This window comes from Kogia breviceps, chromosome 8, assembly GCF_026419965.1.
Source record: "Kogia breviceps isolate mKogBre1 chromosome 8, mKogBre1 haplotype 1, whole genome shotgun sequence".
Lineage (NCBI taxonomy): Eukaryota > Metazoa > Chordata > Mammalia > Artiodactyla > Physeteridae > Kogia > Kogia breviceps.
In genome coordinates, this window is record NC_081317.1 from 109,189,574 (window position 1) to 109,211,111 (window position 21,538).

The 21,538-nt window shown below is 39.8% G+C and overlaps 1 protein-coding gene across 12 annotated transcripts in view; it reads left to right on the forward strand.

The window, feature by feature from the left end:
- The window catches only part of HMBOX1 (homeobox containing 1), a 182,794-nt gene extending 162,551 nt beyond the window's left edge, over positions 1-20,243 (forward strand). For 2 of the 12 annotated variants that reach the window (XM_059071351.2, XM_067039994.1), the window contains 5 exons: positions 13,060-13,142; positions 14,754-14,849; positions 15,748-15,842; positions 16,054-16,125; positions 17,783-18,647. In XM_059071351.2, coding sequence (XP_058927334.1) covers positions 13,060-13,142; positions 14,754-14,849; positions 15,748-15,842; positions 16,054-16,125; positions 17,783-17,920 — 484 coding nt within the window. In that variant the 3' untranslated portion in view covers positions 17,921-18,647. Of the gene's footprint in view, positions 1-13,059; positions 13,143-14,753; positions 14,850-15,747; positions 15,843-16,053; positions 16,159-17,782 lie in introns of all 12 variants that reach the window. The other 10 variants (XM_059071358.2, XM_067039996.1, XM_059071361.2 and 7 more) reach the window with 8 other exon arrangements.
- The last annotated feature ends 1,295 nt before the right edge of the window (positions 20,244-21,538 follow it).

Below are 21,538 nucleotides of genomic sequence, written 5' to 3' on the forward strand. Positions count from 1 at the left end.
TTTGATTTAGGTGATTGATTGCTACAGAGATTTGTGTCTTAAAGGAAGTCTGAAACAGTCCTATGTCATAGCTAAATAATGACCACCATTCCTGTGAGCCCTGTGAGCCAGTGAACTCAATCAGGAAGCTTGAGTTCTGGGTTGTGTGACCTTGAGCAAGTCTCCCTTCATTCTTTGTCAGGATCTACTGTGTGGTATATCTAAAACCATGTGTAATGAATGGTGTTATGGGATTCCATTGCATTGGGATTCTAAAATTCAACTTCTCATATCTGAAGCGTTTAATCTCTTCATAGGCCAATACTAATTTTTCCACTTAAAGTCTTCCATTTTCACAGGTTTTTCTATTCTAAAACTTTAAGAGGCGGCAAAGTCTTGAAAACTTACAGCTTCTTCTATAATAGAACTCATTCATATTTTAGCTTTTACTTGGAAGGTCTTGTGAACCTTCCAAAAGTTTGATTTGGAGGGAGCCATTATTTATTTTAATTCTGTAGAATTAAAAGTGAACTTTATTTATAAAAAATACATTAGTGTAGAACATCTTTTGTTTGTCATACTTTAGTGTGTTTGCAAAACAGATGTTTAAAGTGTGAATTTGTTGCCAAAAGGCATTAAGAAAAACTAAGAAATTTATTATTTAAAAATAATTTTGTGCAGTTCTATTTTGTACATGCTTTGGGACAGCAAACTTTATTTTCAAATAATGCCTTTTTAATTACAAAATAAGCACATATATAAACAATGGAGAAATGCAAGAAAATATAAAGAGGAAAATTTAAATGTGCTTAATGAGATAATCATTAACATTTTGGTATGTTTCTTTTTAGCCATTTTTTTGTGTTATGTATATATCTGTATATCTTTCTAAGCAAAAGAATTTTGTATAAGAATATACCATAATTTGTTACCCAGTCCCCTGCAGTTGGATATTTGTGTTGACAGCTGTATCTAGCTAGCTCAGGTCCTAACTTCATAACTGCTTATGTTGCCAGTTTGTAAACAGATACAGGGATGGTAAAAGAAAGAAAAGTATTTTGAAAAGCAGTTATAAAATTAATCTGAGTTAGGTTTTTGTAATATTACATAACCCAGTTTATTTTTTATTTGGGGTAATGTTTTTTATTAGAAAATTAATAGTAACACATTGTAAACTATTTGGAAAACAATGTATAAAGAAGACAATAATATTTCTATTCATAAATAACCACTAAAAATATTTTGGTACATTTACATTTAGTGTTTCTATCTTATCTGTATTTTAAACACAATTAGAATAACTCATATCTGGTTTTGTAAACTGCTTTTTTTCACTGACATTTTCTGATGTCATTTAGTATTCTTTGAAAACATGATTTTTTTAAATGGCTCCTTTTTTTTCAAATGCCTATACCATAATCATATTTAACCATTATTATTTTATTAGACATTTAAAGTCTTCCCAGTTTTGTCCTGTTAAATAGTTCTGACACAGACACCCTTGTTCTTACCTTTTGTCTTAAGAATAATGATATGTTTGGCTATATTACCAGCTCCCTACAAAAAGCTGAATTTACTCACATCACCAACAGTGGCCTTGAGCATGCACTGCTCCTGTCACCACAGCCTGCCTTCCCTGCATACCGTAATCTTTTTAGTGAGTGAAAATCAACTTCATTTTACTTATTGGGTAGGTGAAAAGCAGTTTTAGTTTTGTCTACATTTAAACTTCTCTTCAATTACTAGTGAGACTAAATATTTTAATATGTTTATTAATCATTCATACTTCATCTTTTGGTGTTTGTTCTTTTCCTTTACCCATTTTTCTATTGTGTATTCATGTTTTCTTATTGGCTTGTATGCTAACTCTTTGTAGAATGAGATCATTAACCCTTTCTGCTATATATTTGGAATTTATTTAACTTTTTATTTAAATGTAGATAAATCCAGTGCTTTTATTCTTGTGTGACTGCCTCCATCATGTATGCTTCCTCATTCAGATGTTTTCTTTTACATTTAGCCATAAAATATTGGGTTTATAAGGTGAAGGTCTAGTTTGGTCTTATTTTCCAGATAGCCAATTCTCCCTTTCTTCTTAGATTTAAAATTCTTTCTTTCTTGCATATAAAGTTATTATATTTGTTGGTTCTATTGATCTTATCAACAATTCTTGAACCACAGTTCTGATTATCATACAATTTCACAATATTTGACAAGAGAGGGCCTATTAATTACCATTTTCAAAATGTTCTTAACCATTTTCATCTGTTTTTTCAGGCAAACATTCAAATAGTATTGTTGACTCATACCACTCCCACTGAGAAAAAAAGAGGGAAGAAAAATATGTGATTGAAGTTAAATTTCATTGAAGTTAAACCTAAAAATTAATTTGGGAAGAAATGACATTGTCATTATTCATTCTTATCTAGGAATGTGTTATATTTTTTAGTTTTTTGTATGGTTTCTATATTTTTCTTATTAGGCATTTTAATTTTAATTCTCATTTTTCTTGCTCTCATGAATAGAGGCCTTTTTTTCTGTTAGGTTGTCCAATTGCTTATTATTGATGCATAGGAAAGTTTTGATATTTTTGTTGGCCTGTTTAGTACCCAGCCATCTGATTGATTACTTCTGAGGCAATTTGAATTTATCCCTTGGCTTTCTTGGTATAATATAATATGCAATTGATATTTTTGTGGCTCTCCTTCCCAGTTTGTTTCTTAATTCTGTTTCATGCCTTATTGTACTGCGACTTTCAGAAAAAACATTAAATTGTAACAAAAGTAAAGGTTGTATTGGGGATGGTGAGCTCTGTTGCCTTCTGATTTAATGGAGGTGCTCCTAGCATTTTATCATCTTATTAATGTTACCAATTACTGTTTTCCCAATATTTTATTGTGAAAAATTTTAAATGTACAGCAGAGCTAAAAGAATTTCACAGTTATCACCTAGATTCTACCATAATTTTAGTATACTTGTTTTATTATACATCTCTTAGCAGATTTTTTAATATTGATAATCTCTGTTGTATTACAGAAATATTTATCTGCATTTACTGTTCCAAGATTTTTAAAAGTCAATGCTGCATTAATTGTAAAGATACAGATGAATACAGCAGTCTCTTAGCTCCATTATCATGAAATAGCCAATCTAAAAAAGTTAATAAAGCTTTGAATTGGGGGTTTAGTATGAAAACTGTTCAAATGGAGGACAGTGTTAAGCATCAAAAGAAGGGTAGCAGTCCAATTTGGATTACAGGAGGAAAAAGAATTGAAGTTAGAATTTTTCTGTATTTGACCAGACTTTCAAAGAATGCCTTATTCAGCTGCTGACAGACTACTTACAGAAATAGCTGCTTATTCCAGTCTACTTGCCAGGTGTATTTCTATAGTGAAATAATGTCCATCAAGTTATGATAGTTGAATCACAGTATCTCTTAAGCCCATCCATTCTTTTTGTACTGATCCTGTTTACCCAGAGTATTAGTTTTCTAGGGCCGACATAACAAATTTCCATAAACTGGGTGACTTAGAACAAAAGGTGTCAGCAGAATTGGTTCCTTTGGGAGGTTCTGATGGTAGAAACCCTCCCACACCTCTCTTCTAGCTTCTGTCAGTTGTCAGCGCTCCTTGGCATCCCTTATCTTGTAGATGTATCACTCCAGTGTCTGCTTTCATTTCCTCATTGTCTCCTCTGATTGTGTTCTTTTTTTTCTCTTGTAAGGACACTCTCGTTGGATTTAGGGCCCAGCTTGACCTCATTTTGATCCTTCCCAAAATTACATCTGCAGAGACCCTATTTCAGATAAGATCAATCACTTTCTGAGGTTCCAGGTGGACATGAATTTTCAGGTGACACTCTTCAACCCACTACATCCAGCGACTTCTTTAGTAAGCAGGAGTGGTAAGAGCATGAGACTGGAAGTCAAGGAGCTTGTCTGTAATGCTAGCCAGCTCTGTAACTTTGGGGAGCTTATTAAGTGTAAGCTTGTCATTGTCTCCATTTCTCAAATGTGGAAGTTGATCAGTGAATAATCTTTCAAAGTCCCTTATTGCCCTGAAGTCCACAGTGAATGATGAAGAGTCATATGCATAGCTGATTTATAGCTCTGCCCCTCTTATTTCTCTCTGACCCCTGATGATTTTTCAGGTATATTTTTAGGTATGATTAGTATCACAGGGGCTTTGAGATCTTTGGATAAAATGTAGGATATCACTGTCCAGGTGTGTAAGTGAACTGAGGATGTTCCTTCCTTAGACCTTTATGGATTAACAAAAAAGAGTTGCTGTACTTCAAGAAACTTTTCCCATTTCTTTCATCTCTGCCTTCACTCTGTTGTTTAAAAACAACCCCCCCCCAAAAAAGAAAGTTTTAAATTATTTTGTTTGTTGCTGAAGATCATTTAATACATAGATGCTCTCAGAGAGGAGATGGGACAATTAGGTTCCACAATATTTTAGTTTAATGTTACTCTCTTTCCTGCCCTCCACCCAGTAATTTTACTTAGTGATGAAGAAATGCGCACTGGATTGTAGATAGTGAGCAGTGTATGACAATCCTGAAACCTTATTTTGAATTACTAAAATGGTGAGGTTTAAATATCTCTTCAGGAGGGATAGTTCACTTAAAGGCACAGAAGAAAAAAAAAAAAGTTCATTTACATGGCATTATCCCTTGCTTAGAGAGCCATTCCCTGTCTTCTATATGCTCACCAAGACACAACAGGAGGAACTTTCTGGCTGCAGTTTTTATAGATTTAGTGTTACTGAAATGAAGGTGCCTCAAGGACATTTCAATTTGTTACTAGCTTATGGTTTCTCATCTCATGTAAATTATTTTTCCACTTTTCATTTTAAGTCTTTGCTGTCAGTGTCTTGCAAAGCGATCATTTGGTTTCCCTCTGTGAAGATACTCACTGATCACTCAGCTGACAATGTCCTTTGTCTATAAAAGTGTAGTGCCCTTAGGATTTATTTTATCGCTCTTATGTTACTACCTGTAGATTTCTGTTTACATCTCTTTCCCCTTTTTGTCTTATAAAATGTCTAGGGCTATAAACATTCTTATATGGGACAGAAGAAGTATATTTCAGAAACAGGTCCCTTTTAGAGTCTTAGAACCAAGTTCTCCTACAATTTATCCACCTGGTAACAGTAGAAATTATCTATTCCTTTGACATAACTTAAGCTTAAAATGCTTGAAGGTGAATAATGAATAGTGCGTACTGTTCCTAAAGCTGTCTCTTTTGGTGGTGGGGCAGGGAGGGGGTGCCTAAACCCAGGAAGCGAGGCTGTCTTGAATTTTTATTACCATCCTGAAATGTCTCTCTCGCTCTTTTTTTAAAAAATTTATTTTTGGCTGCATTAGGTCTTTGTTGCCACGTGTGGACTTTCTCTATTTGTGGTGAGTGGGGGCTTCTCTTGTTGCCGAGCACGGGCTCTAGGCACGCAGGCTTCAGTAGTTGTGGCACGCGGGCTCAGTAGTTGTGGCTCACGGGCTCTAGAGCGCAGGCTCAGTAGTTGTGGCGCACGGGCTTAGTTGCTCCGCGGCATGTGGGATCTTCCCAGACTTAGGGCTCGAACCTATGTCCCCTGCATTGGCAGGCGGATTCTTAACCACTGCGCCACCAGGGAAGCCCCTGAAGTGTCTCTAAGCTCATCTTTCCTCTCTATTTCCATGCCTTAGCCTACTTCAGATCCTCTCCTCAGCTGTTACCACAGCTGCCTAACTGGCTTTTGCCTATAGTATCACCAGAGATAACTGCCCTACAAAATAAGTTTGATCATATAATACTCCTGCTTAAAAACCTTTGCTTCCAGTTGTCAAAAAAGTTAAGTGCAAACTCTATCATACTCTTTAAAATCTGGACCCAATATTTTTCTATAGTTGGATCCCCAGTCACCCCATCTCATGTATGTTTCATCTACACTGAACTCCTCATTCTCAGAACACTTTAAGGTCTTTCATGACTCCCTTTCTTTTACATATTGCTTCCTCTGCCTTCGGTTATTTCACTTTATCCACCCTCTATGATCTGTCTTCAAGAAGCGTGCACAAATGTTGATTCCTCTCTACTCCCATATACTACATTCATACCACTAATACAGTCCATTTTACAGTGGACTTTATAATGTGTTTTGTTACATACATACATCCCCAGTGATTACACTGGCAGGCTTTGCATGGTTCATCTTTTGCCACTATTTTGCCAATTGCTTGGTATAAACTAGGACTCAGTCAACATTTTGGGGTGACTAAATGAATGATTAATTATGTCTAAATATCAAAGTCATTAGACCTATTTCCCAACTTCATTGATAGTCTATTGGTTATGTATAGTTCAAAAATAAACACTATACTAATGTGATTGTATTCAGCTATATCTGAATATACCTAGAGAAGATGGTGTATAGTATGGTGAGAACCCAACTAGCTTTCTCCTGAAAGAGGTACTCTTGGTTTCACTAAAAGCCTTAACTGAAACCACTGTTTTCACCTCTGTTTCCTACTTTCATTCATTTATTCTTTCATGTATCATTTATTCAGCCATCTTTTGATCAGACGCTTCCTTACTGAATGTCTGTTACATGCCAAGCAGATTCCTTCTTGGGCTTAGATAGGTCCTCTTGTAAATAACTAGATAGAAACTGTAGTTATTTTCTTTGATTCAGCTTCCTTTGTTTTGACAATATCCAGAACACAGAGCACATATGAAAAAGACATAGGGATTTTAGTTAACATTAAATTCAGATAAGTCAATAATGTGATGTGGTCCTGGGGTAATTTATTGTCTAAGTGGGATACTTTAGGGGAATGAGAGGGGGGGTTGTTAATAATCCAGGATAACAGCACTATTTCAGGCAAACCCTACGTATAATCCTTATAGTCTAATCAGATTGCATTACTAGTTGCCTTCTGTCTTCCAGGCACATCTTAGGTTTTTATACCTTTGTATTTTTGCCTTTACTGATAACTTTGCCCTTTCAATGCCTGGGACCTCTGCATCCCTCAGAAGCCTGTCCAAATCAGTGAGCTTTCCTAGATCAGCACAGTCCATAGAGATATCTCTCAAACCTGAATTTATTTATTTATTTATTTATTTATTTATTTTTTTTGAAAATGGAGAATGGCAGCTGAGGGTGCTGGTGGGGGGTATTTATTTATTTATTGATAACTTTTTTTTTTAGATGTTGGGGGTAGGAGTTCATTTTTTTTTTTTCTAATTTATTTATTTATTTTTGCTGTGTTGGGTCTTCGTTTCCGTGAGAGGGCTCTCTCCAGTTGTGGCAAGCGGGGGTCACTCTTCATCGCGGTGCGTGGGCCTCTCACCATCGCGGCCCCTCTTGTTGCGGAGCACAGGCTCCAGACGCGCAGGCTCAGTAGTTGCGGCTCACGGGCCCATTTGCTCCGCTGCATGTGGGATTTTCCCAGACCAGGGCTCGAACCCGTGTCCCCTGCATTAGCAGGCAGATTCTCAACCACTGCGCCACTAGGGAAGCCCCTAACCTGAATTTATTTAACGTATCATTTATATAGTTACTTAGCAGCTAGATGTATTCTGGTTTGTCACAGTCTTACTGTTTTGACCATTTCTTTAACTCCTTTTGTTTAACTTTTTAAAACCTGACATCTTCAACTGAACTGTATATTGTTAAAATCAGGGCCATGTTTTGAACTTACATCTACTCAAGTACATACTCATACTTATGTAAAAGTTATTTGTTGAATATTTTATTTCCTGGCTTACCTTTGTCTTTTGTAAAAACTCTTCCACTTTACATCAGTACTGTGTATCTGTCTGCCACCCCTCCCACCATGACCAAGAAGAAAGCTTTAAGAGCTTCGTAATTTTTTTTGCAAAAAAATTTTATTGCATTTTAAACTTAAATATTTACCATGAAGTATCTTAAAATATATGATTTTATCAGTTTAGATTATACTATCTATATTTAATTAATATTTTTTAAACATTGAGGGGCTTCCCTAGTGGCACAATGGTTGCGAGTCCACCTGCCGATGAAGGGGACACGGGTTTGTGCCCCGGTCCGGGAGGATCCCACATGCTGCAGAGCGGCTGGGCCCGTGAGCCGTGGCCGCTGGGCCTGTGCTTCTGGAGCCTGCGCGCCACAACGGGAGAGGCCCGCGTACCACACACACAAAAAAACATTGAAACATTACAAAAAGATGAAAAGTGGTGCTCACAGTCCAGTGTACACACCTCCAGCTGTGGTAGCACATTTTAATGAAATTTGAAAGATTCAATAGGCCTACATTTCTTAATTATAAAAAATAATAGGTCTTAAACAGAAAAGAAAGTATTAATTGTCAGGCTTAGAGATTTAGAACTATAGTTAGTGAATTATATTCTTGAGTCTTTAATTTGGAAGACATTACCAATTTATTTTTATTCTGACTTTATTTTATATAGTTAAATCCTAAAAATACAAATTAAATAAGATTTTTAAAAACTTTTAAACTCATTAATAATATATGCTACGAATTACTGCAAATTTTTATTTAACTTCCAGAAATACTATGGTTTTATTCTGCTAGTCACTAGAATGGCAATCACAAACCTAATATTTTCTAGCCAATCCAGCTATACTTTCCAAACATAAATTGTTTATGGAGTTATATTAATCAGTAAACTAGTCCTTAATATCTGAATGTTTCCAAAAGTTCTTTTATTAAAAAGAAATTTATGAAAATAGCATATGTTCATTTCAGGAATTCAGCAGAGAAGTATATAAAGGAGAATGTGAAAACCGATCTTAATTACCACCAATATTTCCCTCTCTTCTACCCACCACCCCCAGCATTCCTGCTCCCAGGAGATAATCATCACTTGTAACAGTTTAGTATGTACCCTTCAAGACCCTGTTGCAGTAACTCTATACCCCTGATGGTCAACAGTTCATTTACAGTGATATCCGTTTCTTTTGGAGGCTCCTGCACTGGGCTGGTGGGGCCTTTTCCATTGTTACTGAGGAGCGCGTATCATCAATGAGTTATGATATGGTGCACGTGGGGATGAGTCAGACTTGGCACCCTGGCCTCAGATGGTTTTCAGTGTAGTCAGAGAGGTGTACAGTGATAACTGTAATACAAGATGAAAAAGATGTAAGAGAGGAACAGATGAAATGCTGTGGGATTCATGGGGTAAGGAAATTATTTACCTTTGAGGTGATATTTGAGCAATGCTGTGAAAGACAGTCAAGAGGGTTTGGGGGCAGGGAGGCAAAAATCAGATATACTGGTAGGAGAAAGGCACAGAGATGCAGGGGGTTGACAAGGCTATTCCATTTTCCTAGACTGTAGCATGCCTATATGAGAGTAGCAGCAGATAAAGATGCAAAGGTAGTTTGGGGAGAACTCTATAATCTTGAAAAACTTTTGAACAGAATAGTGGCATGATTAGAGATGTACATTAGGAATATTAATCAGACATTAGAGGGAGTAGAGTGTCAGTCACAGGCTTTGCAGTAATTTGGAAGAGGAGTTACCACAATGAGGTGTAGTAGTAGCCATTGAGCTGGAGCTGAAATGGGACCTCTAGGTCTTAGCAGCTACCATATTCCATCAAATCTAAGAAGGCTTTGATTGTATGACACACCTTTAGTTTATGTACTGGGGTGGGTGTGGGTGGAGGGAGGACACTGCCAGTTAATTTTCAGACACCACCAATTATAAGATGTACCTGATTTTAGAGATTATAATAATGAGGAAATGTGCATCATAAAATCAGTGAAATAGAGTAAATTGCATGGGCACAGGGAAAAGAAGGGGGGTATGCAAGAAAGAAAGGAGAGAGTTGAGAAAATGAAAGAGGGTGGGGGTGATGAGATCAAAGACACAAGTGGAGAAATAGACTTTGAAGAGGAGAATGCATCTTCCTCTGCCACGAGACGAAGAGAAGAATGTGCAGTGACTCAGACGTGTAGAAGTTGAGAAGCTAAAAACGTTAAGCAAACTCATATTTAATAACCTCCATCTTGGTAAAAGAGGAGGCAAGGGCATCTGCAAAAAGAATGACAGTAGTGGGTTTGAGGGCTCGGGACTTCAGAGTGGAAAGCTTTCGGGTAAGTGGGGCACTGAAGATGGAGTATTAAAGACAGTTGGCTAGAAGGACAAAACGCGTTCCCAACAGAAATGAGGGGCCCAGTTAAGGTTGAAAAGCACAGATTTATAAAGAAACCAGTTGGCCCTATTTTGTGTCTTTGTCCAGGAACACTTGATACCCTGCGAGAAGGATGGAAGAAAACACGAGGAAGGTGCTTTCTGCAGGGTGGGAGATTGGCTGGATAGGTATGGTGGAAGGACAGAAAAGCTGAATAAGCAGAATTTCTCCTAAGAGATGCAGTTGATTCGGCTTGCCATGGAGTTCAGGCTGAGAAATGAGAGGTGAGGCCAGAAGAAGAGTAATAGATGAACAGATTTTTAAAGTTGGAGTAGGGTTTTAAAGGATTCGAGATTATAAAGAAGGTGAAGAACAAATTATGTTGGAGAGGTGAAGTAGGTGAGTAGAAGGTTGATTGGGGAATTTCAGAATTTCAAATCATAGGGTTGAGTACTGAAGATATGTTATCGTTCTAAAACACAGACAGGAGTCTATCTCTGTGTGGCCTGAAAACCTCTATTTCAGGGTGAAGTCTCTACTGCTCATAGAACAGGCAGGGCTCATCACAGGCTGGCCCCATCCTACTCTTCCAGACAAGTGTCTCCTCATTTCTTCTCCATATTCTAACCACACTGAACTCTTCTCTATGCCCAGAATCCTCAAGGCTTTTATCTCCCTTTTGCCATTGCTCCTGCTCTTTCCCTTGCATGAAATGTTCTTCCTCCTCCCTTCTGCCTTGCAAACTCCTGTTCATCTTCAAGACCTAATTCAGAGGGCACTTCCTCTGCCAGGTCATTCAGCAACACTGAGCACACCTTCGTCTGCCTGAACTCTGCTCTGTTCAGACATCCTGTGGAATTTTATCACAAGTGTATTGATTTATATGTGTCTTCAGTAGATTATAAACTCCTTGAGGTCAGAAACTAATTCTCTTCTTTACCCACAGTGGATGCACATAACATTAGGTACTTAATAGCTGCTTTTGTTGTTGAATTTTAAATGAATGAGCTAATCCAGTGCCTCTCAAACATTAATGTGCATTTGAATCACCTGGAGATCTTGTTAACATTCGGATTCTGATTTAGTCTGAAGGGGAGTCTGGGATTCTGCCTTTCTAACAAGCTGCCAGGTGATGCCCGTGATGCTGGTTAATGGAAATTAACCCAGAGTGTCTGCCCAAGTAAATAGCAGAAGTGGAGTAAAGATAAAGGTCAATAGGAATGTGGAAGTGGAGCCGAGATTGGAAGAGCTCTCAGTAGAACACGGAAGCCCTAAAAATGATAGCAGAATGTCACATGGGAAGAGTTGCTTAAATCTTGGACTTAAGCAGGAGACCATTTGTGGAGGGTGGTAGTTGACAAGACTGGATGATATAGTTCTATCGCTTATATTTTAGAAAAGGAAAGGCTGTTTGGTGATGGCAGCTGCTGTGTCAGGACTGCAGTGAAGGATGGTCTCATGGAGAGGCCTTCAGGGGAGGGAGTGGCATTTTGCAGAAGGTGGGTTTGGGGCCTCCAGTGTTTATTCCCAGTAGAATGGCATTTTCACCAGTGCAGACAGAGGGTGAAGGAATGGGAAAGCTGCTTTCTGGGGGAAGGGAAGCCCTTGAGGAGATGAGAGGTACTAGAATTTAACAAGAAATCATTTCCTGATCTTAAGTTTCCAGGTTCAAAGCACAGAAATTCACTTTGTCTTTTTTGTCTTTTATATATTTATTTATATTTTATTTCTGGCTGCGTTGGGTCTTCGTTGCTGCACATGGGCTTTCTCTAGTTGTGGCGAGCCAGGGGCTAATCTACGTTGTGGTACATGGGCTCCTTATTGCGGTGGCTTCTCGTTGCGGAGCACGGGCTTTAGGCGCACGGGCTTCAGTAATAGTGGCACGCAGGCTTAGTTGCTGTGCGGCGTGTGGGAACTTCCTAGACCAGGGCTCGAACCCGTGTCCCCTGCACTGGCAGGCAGATTCTTAACCACTGCACCACCAGGGAAGTCCACTTTTTTTTTTTTTTTAACTCATAGATGACAGAACAGGTAGTACTAATAAGCATTCTGTTCCCACATATAGTCTCACAGATCTGATAATGCTAGGGATGGGTTCAGTAAGCCTAATTTCTTTAAGTATTATTGTATAGAAGTAATACATGCTTTTTTAACATAGGGGAAAAGGCAAAAATAAATTTAGAAATGTTTAAATTTCCTCCTACTAATCCCCTTCTCCCACAAGGAGGTAATCAAGCTTGATGTGTACCCTTCCAGCTTTTATCCATGCAAATTTAAGTACACATAGACAGGAATTTTTCAAATTTCTTAACAGTACTTTTACATGCACATTATTCTACAGATTGTTTTTCTCACTTAGGAATGTGTCATAAACATCTCTCCAGGCCAATGGATAGTTTTTCTAGTCATTTAAAAATAGCTATGTATAAATATAGATGTCCCATAATTCTGTCATTCTCCTACTGATGGGACAACTGGGTAATTTCCCACTTTTGCTACTACAAACAAGACACGCAAAGAGAGTCCTATTGTTACCAGTGCCTTAATAACAGAACTCTGATTTCAACCAGCCACCCATATCACAAGTAACTTTTTTTTTCAAGGACATCTTTTAATGAATCCTAGCAGTGGCCAGACCTGTACTATCCAATATGGAAGCCACTAGTCACATGTAGCTACTTAGTTTTAAATTTACTAAAATTAAATCAAATTAAAAATTCCCTTCCTCAACCACATCAGCTTCATTTCAAGTGCTCAGCAGGCACATGTGAGTAGTGGCCACCCTGTTGGACAGTACAGAACAGACTGTTTCCATCCTCACAGAAAATTCCATTGGACAGGCTGGACCAAACACTCTAATGTTACATCCTAAAGAAGAACATCTTTTTCAGTGAGCTGGTGTTTTAAGGAGAGCACAGTTTTTAAAGGTACAAACTTTGTGTCTCAATTGGTTGCCTCTGCAGTTACTTCAATGAGAATCAATACCCAGATGAAGCAAAGAGAGAAGAAATTGCAAATGCTTGCAACGCAGTTATACAGAAGCCAGGTAAGGCAGCAAGCGCTGCTTGGCTCTGTGCTGGAGCTCTCGGCTCAGGTCATCATTTGGGACCTAAGTCTCTTCCTCTCCCAGCAGGGTGCTCTTGGCTCCATTCCTGCCATCCTCCTGTGGATGTCCACTACCCTGTCCCGTTCAAACAGTGCTTCTTAGGGGGTGATCACGCTACTCCAAATCAAACTTCATGTGGGAATTCCCAGCGAGTGTCCTCGCTTGAGATACGCAACCGAGAAATTATTTTTTGTGAAGACTGTAGATCTCTTTTTCCAAAAATACAGCATAAATATACCAATTTCAAAATAGTTTTAAAGTTTGGCATACTTAAGGTTAGTTAATGAAATTATTAAGATAGGGTGTGGTTTTTGTTGTTGTTTTTACAGCTGTTGAAAATTGTATAATTCTGTATTCCTGCTTGAAGAAAGAATTTTTTGAAGTTGGCTTCTTTCTCCTTCCTACATCGGGATGACTTCTTAGGTGGGAGAAAAATGTAGGGTAATTCCATTCTGAAGTCCTTTTGTTCCTGTGCAAGTCCACAGAGCCCCTGAAGCACTCATACATCTTTCCTTCCAAGTGCTAAAGTGCTCTTTCATGTTTTACAGGGTGTTTTTTTTTTTTTTTTAACCAGAAACCATTCTCAGTTAGGATGATCCAGTTGATCTCCATTTGGCCAGTTAATTGGATTGGCTTAAAGGCTATATATATATCAACACAAAAGTATCACTTTTATAATAATTAAATACTAATTTATCCCCCCCTTAGTTAGAAGCCAGACTTTTAATAATCTAAAACATACAAGCTCAGCTACAATGATACCTGTACCCTTATTTTACCCAAGCCAAAAAGTCCCAGCCCTAAGCTGTTCTGGAACTCAGACTCTTCCTGGAAAATACTTCACCCCGTTACCATCAAGGGCCTAACCTGTTTTCTGGTTTCTCTACCCAGTGTGGATTAAAAGCTGAAACAAAAGGATAAGGGAGGAGGGAAAGGTACAAGGTGGTTGCCATGTTGGTAAACATGGTGCTATCCATAAAACGTCACATTTGACAGCAAAGAAGATAATACATTTAAAATGCAGTTTGAATTGTGCTGTGTGTTCCAGCATAGTTACAATTACGGCTGGTCATAGTGATCTTAATCTTCAAGAAAACATGGATAGTATTCTCTGTCTTAAGACAGCAGGAAACTAGGTAATATAAGGCCTTAAAGATGTAAATAAACTTCAGCTATCTGGAAACTTGATAAAGAATAACATATTCATCTAGAATGATGCTGATCAAATGAAGCCTTCATATACAATCATGTGAACTTTGAACACTAGCGGACCAAATTCTTTAATGTAATATTTAATATTGGAATTCCCTAATGTGTGGTTTTCTGAATTCAAGCATTTTGTGTTATTAGTTGCTATTTGTATGTCTGTTTATATGTTTATTCATTCAGTAATTGAGTCTAAACATAGTACTAGCTCATGCTAAAAAATATCCTGTATCTGTTATTCTGGCAAGAAATGCAATTAAAAGAACATTTTAAAAAAGAAAAGTAGTAACCCTTAAAAGTAGTCTCAGATACAGATTATCTGAATTTTATTGCGTGCATTCACAGGCAAAAAACTGTCAGATCTGGAGCGAGTTACCTCCCTGAAAGTATATAATTGGTTTGCTAACAGACGGAAGGAGATCAAGAGGAGAGCCAATATCGGTAATGTATCAATATCGGTAATGTATCAGAGAGGCTGCTGTCTCTTTTGAGGCAGTTATGGACGTTGTGTTTATTTTAAGAGTGACTTCCATTTAGAACTGCAGGTCTAAATGATCCCACCTCTTAAGCCTAATGAGACTTGCCCTTACATTTTTCTTCATTGTAGTTTTAATAATGCAAAGTTAATATTAATTACACTATTTGTATTGTAATAAGAATGGCATTATTTCTGAAACTCATTGTTCTTAATATGCTAGAATCTAGAATGTCTCTGATCAGTTACTCCTAGGGTGCATATTAAAGATACTTGTAAGGGCTTGAGAGAGAGAGTGTGATAGCCTTAGTGTCTTCGTTATTACTGAGCTGTGACCTAGATGTTAAGAAACATGTGATTAATAAAATTGGAATGAAAGAGTCTTAATATACAAGGAACCTAGTAAAAGGCGAGTTTTGGGGGGGTTTTTTTGGTTTTTTTTAAAGAGAGGGCATTTAAGAAACATGAATTGATGAGACTGGGGTGGAGGGGTGGTTTTGAGCTTCTAAAATTGTGTTTCATTTATAAACGTACTTCCTTCCCCTTCATCGTTACAATTCTCAAGTGCTTTATAGAACCCCAAGACAGGAGAGCTGTTTAGTTCGTAAGTATTTATGAAGCACCTAACAGTCAGCCACTCAAATGTACACGCATAGCAGCAGGGGCTCCAGAATGGCAAACATGTTCCTCCCCTGACCTCTGTGCCGTTGAGTTCCATCTCTCTGCAATTTAAAAGAAACAAAACATAGAGAGGAGTCTAGGTTTTTGTTTAATTACATTCTAATTTCCTCAATACAGATTCAGTGTTTAGACCATTATGGTGATGTAACAGATAATTTAGGGATCTATTTGCTTTTTTCGAAGAAGCAGCAATCCTGGAGAGTCATGGGATAGATGTACAGAGTCCCGGAGGCCATTCCAACAGTGATGACGTCGACGGAAATGACTACTCAGAGCAGGTGAGCAGCGGAGGGGAGGCTGCCGGATACGGAGCGGGTGGGACGGTGTGACAACTCAATTCCGTGGGTGCGTTTTGTACGGGGTGGGGGAGGGGAGGCAAGCGAATGTCCCTCCACTCGGCTCCTGTGTCTAGTTAGATTTTCGTGTAATTTGAAAGTGAATTTGTGAGAAATCGTTACTCACCCACATGGATTTATTGTCATATAACAGGATACTTGGCAAGTACGCAATGGGGAGGAGGAGGAGGGAAGAAGTTCAGAGGGAGGCAGAGAAGCAGAGAAGGTAGAAGAAGAGAGGAGGATCTGATCCAAACAAGCAAGTTCCACCGTCCACCACACACACACTCACTGTCCGAGAGATACTAGGGGCTGCGGGCAGCTGTGACCCTGCCTGGACTCGTTCGGACCAGCACACAGTAGAAGGGCCCACCCACTTCGGCCCCGTTGCCGTGGGAACCCTCGTGCCGAGATAGTGGTTCCTCCAGAGTCTCTGGCACATGGACACACACACCCTCTCATAAATGCATGTCTGCCCACCTCACCCGGACTTACTCTTCACTGCTTAGGGGGAAAATATATTTAATTGTAGCCACTGGATGGAATAATTCAGTAACTAAGAATGTGGGAATTTTCCCCCCACGTATCTGTTGACGGAGTTCATTAAATTTTTTTATAGGATTTTAAACTCTTTCCATTTGGAATATGAAGAGAATGTACGGTCTCTTCTCCTAGGCCCCAGCAGGAAAACATCTGCTCTTTCCTGTTTGATGAACACCTTTACCTGGCCCCTCAGCCAGCTCTTTTAATAGAGTCCACTGTGTTCTTCCTTCTGCTGACCGCTTGGCAGCCCGTGGACCGGCTTGAGCATACACACTGCCAGGGTACCAGCAATTCCATGCTGATCCCTATTTAAACTAAGGGCCAGCCTGTGCCAATGAGCACAGAATTTCCCTCCGAGGGCTCCAAATCAGAGCTCCATGTTTCACTCAAGAGAATGTTCTCTGAGTCTTTCTAAGTGGAAACATTCCTGTTAGTTTTTAGTCTACCAATGTAGGTGGATCACTTCCACCTTTTCTCCCAGATGCCCTGAGGGCAACACATGCCATGCTATTTTTTGCCCAAAGGGACTCACCCTTTCCAAAGCTTTTTGATGCAGAGTTCCCCTGAAGATGTGACAGGTGAGAAACTTACCCCTTATTTGAAACACCATCTTCAGCGCCTGACGAACATCCTGCAGTGCCAGTTTCCTTCACAGCTGTATTGTTTAACACACTGGCATTGAGAAGGGCGAGCTTCACACTCCCTCCAAGTAAGACACCTGCACTTCCCTTGCCCAGCTCCCTTACAGCAGGAGAGCGCCAGGCGACATTTTCTCGCGAAGCCATTTCCAGCAGTTACACTTTTGTCCTACTGTAATTGAGAGTTTGGGGTTTGGGGGTGGTATTTTTGGTTTGTTTTTTACAAAAATGAATTTTTATCTGTAAGGTGTTGGTGTCTGTAGTTTTGTCTAGTTTTCTCAGTTGAGTAGAGAGATACTATGAATTCTGATAATCTGTTTGTAAGCGCACCAATCCAGAATTTAAGCTCACTAGTTTGGCCTTCAATAACTAGCGCTATATTTGTTGCAAACTTGGAACGGTCCAGGTTTGATCATCATCCCCAGCAATCTTTCTGATAGGAGGAGAAAATTCTCAGCAAGAAAAAAAACATTTTAGTGCTTTTTATTTGTTGAATCATAAAAATGCCAACCAGAAGTCTCTGGACCTGTATCCATTCAGTGTCTACTTAAATACATTTCACCTCTATTCTGTCATGACGCCCCCAGCTCTGTTTTCTCCCACGAATGTCCTGCCTCCCCTTGCCCGCAGCATGCCTTTCTGTGAGCTAGAGACTTTTCCCAATGCACTAATAACATTTGTTTCTTATCTCTGCACATCTAGGACGACAGCACTAGCCATAGTGACCACCAAGACCCCATCTCATTAGCTGTGGAAATGGCAGCAGTCAACCACACTATCTTGGCGTTGGCCCGACAAGGAGCCAACGAAATCAAGACAGAGGCCCTGGATGACGACTGATGAGGGAGGACTGGACACGAGAAGTTAACTTAGTTTAGACGTAGCACCTTAGCAGACTTCCTCGGTCCTTCACGTGTGTTCTTACAGTATACCTTGCAGTTTCTTGTATGTCAGTTAGCCGTTAGGGTCTTGTTCTGTGAAGATGGCATGGTGCCCTCAGCCTTTGCATATACTCTCTCAGTATTAATTCCCAGTAAATAATAACCAACCAACCAACCAACCAACCAACCAAACTTCCCTCTCCCAGCCCCTGAGGCTAGAAAATCTTGCTGCTCTGTCTTAGCATTCCAAGAAAGTGCTTCCAGGTATTTAGATAGCCCTCAGTTCTCCAATATTAGGCTGTATGTAAAACCTTGGGTACCTTTAGATTACTGTAACACTAGTCTGTACCCCTTTTCCTTCCCCGAGACTGGTAGGGTGCAAGCTGAGGTCGTGTGGCCCAGGATGGACAGACGCCATCTGGGGAGTACCCGCAGAGTAAAAGGGACACTAGAACCCCCACCTCAGTGTGGGAAGAAGTGATTTCCAGCTGCAATAAGCTGTGCCTCCTAATAGTCACACGGTGGCTAGATTATACTTCTTTGGGTGCTGTGCTAAGAATGTCAGTGGAAACACTCGATCTCAGATTTTGGTTGATGTTAACCTGCCTGACACAGACATCCTTTCCTCTCACAAGCTGTGTGACTTAAGTAGATAAAATACTGCCTCTGCCTTTGGGACCATGATTAAAACAAACAGAAAAATGACAAAAAACAAGTCATTAAAAAAAAAAACAAACCCACAAAGCCCAGCTTGAGAGCACTGGGAAAAAACATGAGCTGAATGTCTAATGGAAATTAATTAAGTCCAGTTCTCAGAACCACTATACAGTACGTGGCACAGGTACATGCCGGCCTGGAAAGGTGCTGGAGGTCGTCACGGAAGCTGCGTTGCCTCCTGTCTGTGTCCCCTTTCCCTGCTACCAAAAACAGGCATTTCGAGGATGGAGCTAAGGTCAAAAGTGAGTGAATGAACTTCCAGTCTTTGTATCCATTAACTGAAGCCCCCTCAACATGAGAGGTTGATAGAGGACTTTATTAGCGGGATTATGCTGACTGACTCTCACAAACGCAAATACTTTCCTAACTAGGAGCAGAAAAAAGCAGGGGACGTTTGCCACTTAATGCGGTGGGTCTGCGAGATACAACAGGATGTGACTGCTTTGGTGTTCTCTTTACTCTGTCCTTGTAGAGGTGTGAAAAGCTATATTGCTACAGGCAATTTATTTAATAATTGGAAGCCATATTGATAATGGATGTGGTAATATTTGTAAAGTTTAATCTACTTTAAGCGGCAGTAACTAATGGAATTTTTTTCCTTGATCACATATGTAGCACTTTTGTTACTTTTTAAAGATATTTATATTTGATAAATCTTTTTTTCATTTTGAGAACTCAAAATACCAAACAGTGAACTTGAGTTATAAAGTCACCCTGTGATCACCTTGTCGTCCAGTAGCAAAATGATGAACGATTCATGCGTCCAAGAAAATTACATCTGCTGGCCTTGTATGAAAATGATCTCTTGGCATCCCGATTAAAGGACACACTGTCACTGTGGGTAAGAGGAAACAGCCTTCGGTGTAGCAGCGTAGGGTGCATCTGAAAGAGGCACAGCTGCTCTCTATTTCCTTCCTCGTTCCCTCTCCTTCCTACAGACAACGAAGCCTCGTTTAAAGGGGAATATGGGCCTGGCTGTTAAGCAGGGCTTCGTCTATTTATCCATTGCCTGAAAGTGATTCTAAAATTGAAGGAGGGTGCCATTTCCTTACCTCTTCACCCTTCCTCCCCCACCAAATGTTTTCAACTTAAAACCACTGAGAGAGAGAATGACTGGCCGCCTTCATTTCTCCTTTCCTCAGCAGTGAGTTTGAACATCCGCCAGCTTCTAGCTGGTCTCACTCCACCTAAGGCACACGCTGATGAGATCGCCTCCACTGTCTGTTCATCCTGCTTATGTCAGTGTGAGGAAGCCTTGGAGAGGCATGAAGGTGCCACCTTCTATGGGTCTGTGACTTTATAGAGCTACAGGCAGGGCCTGGGCCTGCTCTTGTCCTTGGATTTCAGGGGGAAAATGTATATATTTTTTTCCAGCTTTCAAGAATTGAAGTAAAATGGAGTAGCCTTTTCTGTTTAACTCTATTACTTGAACCAACGAATTCAAGAGTAGCATTTGTTCTTCTCAGGAATGATCGATCACCCCACTCATTTTCTTTCTCGGTGTGTTTGACTTTTTATTTCTATTAGAAGACTGTGTTATCTTTCTTTCCTTTGATATTATTTAGAAAAAATAACATATCTTTCCATTTCGGTGGAATTTTGTCTTAGTTGAATCAGAAGGAAAAGGAGAGAGAAAAATATACTGTCTGACAAGCCACATCCATGATTTATTGTAAGGAGATTATTATAATTGATAGCTTCTTTAAGATGGGATTGCTAGTATCATTTGTTCTTGCTGGTCCTTTTAAAGAAACAGACTCAAACTGTAAAGGCAGCTGCAGTTTCTAAAGAAACAGGGTGATTGCCAGAGAAGAGCTAAAAGGTTTCATTGATTTATGACCTTTAAGAAAGGAAAGAAAGCTTCAAAGAGTAAAGGAGAGTATCCATGAAGGCAGTGCCAGGTGCTTACCTGGAAATCTGGGAAAAGTGAAAGAATGTGTCTGCCAGTGCGGGGCAGCATTGCCTTGGGTTCAGTAGGAACTGGAGGAAGGAGGCCTGCACGCGGAGTTCTTTGATTAAAGAAGACTGCCGGTCTGCTCTAACATCTACTGCCTTACATATAACTTTTGCTTTTTCTCCAGAAGTGAAAATTTAGTTCTTTGGGGCCTCGATTTAAATCTACCATTGGTTTTTTGTTTGTCATCAGGTTTAACTCTGCTGTCTTCTCCGGGCTACTTAGTTCTTACAGAGGCATATGGAGTTGCCACTGACTAATTTGTACTATCTTTGGGGAGTAAATTTTTTTCTTAAGCTTTTTCAGGCTTAAGAGGTGGTATTAAAATAGAAACCCTAAAGTGCTCTCTTACTGAAGGGAAAATAGCCAGGCTCTTAAAACATCCCATTGTGTGCTTTTCGGTTTTTCCGTCTTCCTTTCTCATCTCCTGCTGTACTTTTTCCAGGCCCCCGAGGACTCTTTCAGGGGCTGCTCCTTCCCAGGTGAGGAAGACTAAACGTGCCAGGTGGGGAAACCTTGCAAGCAGTTCAGGTAACTTGTCTGTTATTCTTTTAAGACACTTTCATTGAATTATACTGTGGTCACATGGGTGAATTTCCTAGCCTTCTTAACACACAGCCTTACAAAGGGACCCTTTAAAGATGGACCACCCTAATGCCATTTCTGCCCGTCTCCTGAGAATCGCAACAGCACACGACGGCCAGGGAGGGCTACACAGGACACTCTGATCGGCGACCCTCCAGGACCCGTCAGTGCCAGACAGACATTGTGGTTTGTTTCAGCAAAGCCTGTGAGGCCGGAGCACCCCTTAAGGCAGTTTTCTTCAAGCCTCAGTCCTTCGGGTGGCCTCCTCCCACCTGTGGAGTCTGTAGAGTTCCCACACGTCGTCGTTCGGTGGGCGGGCTT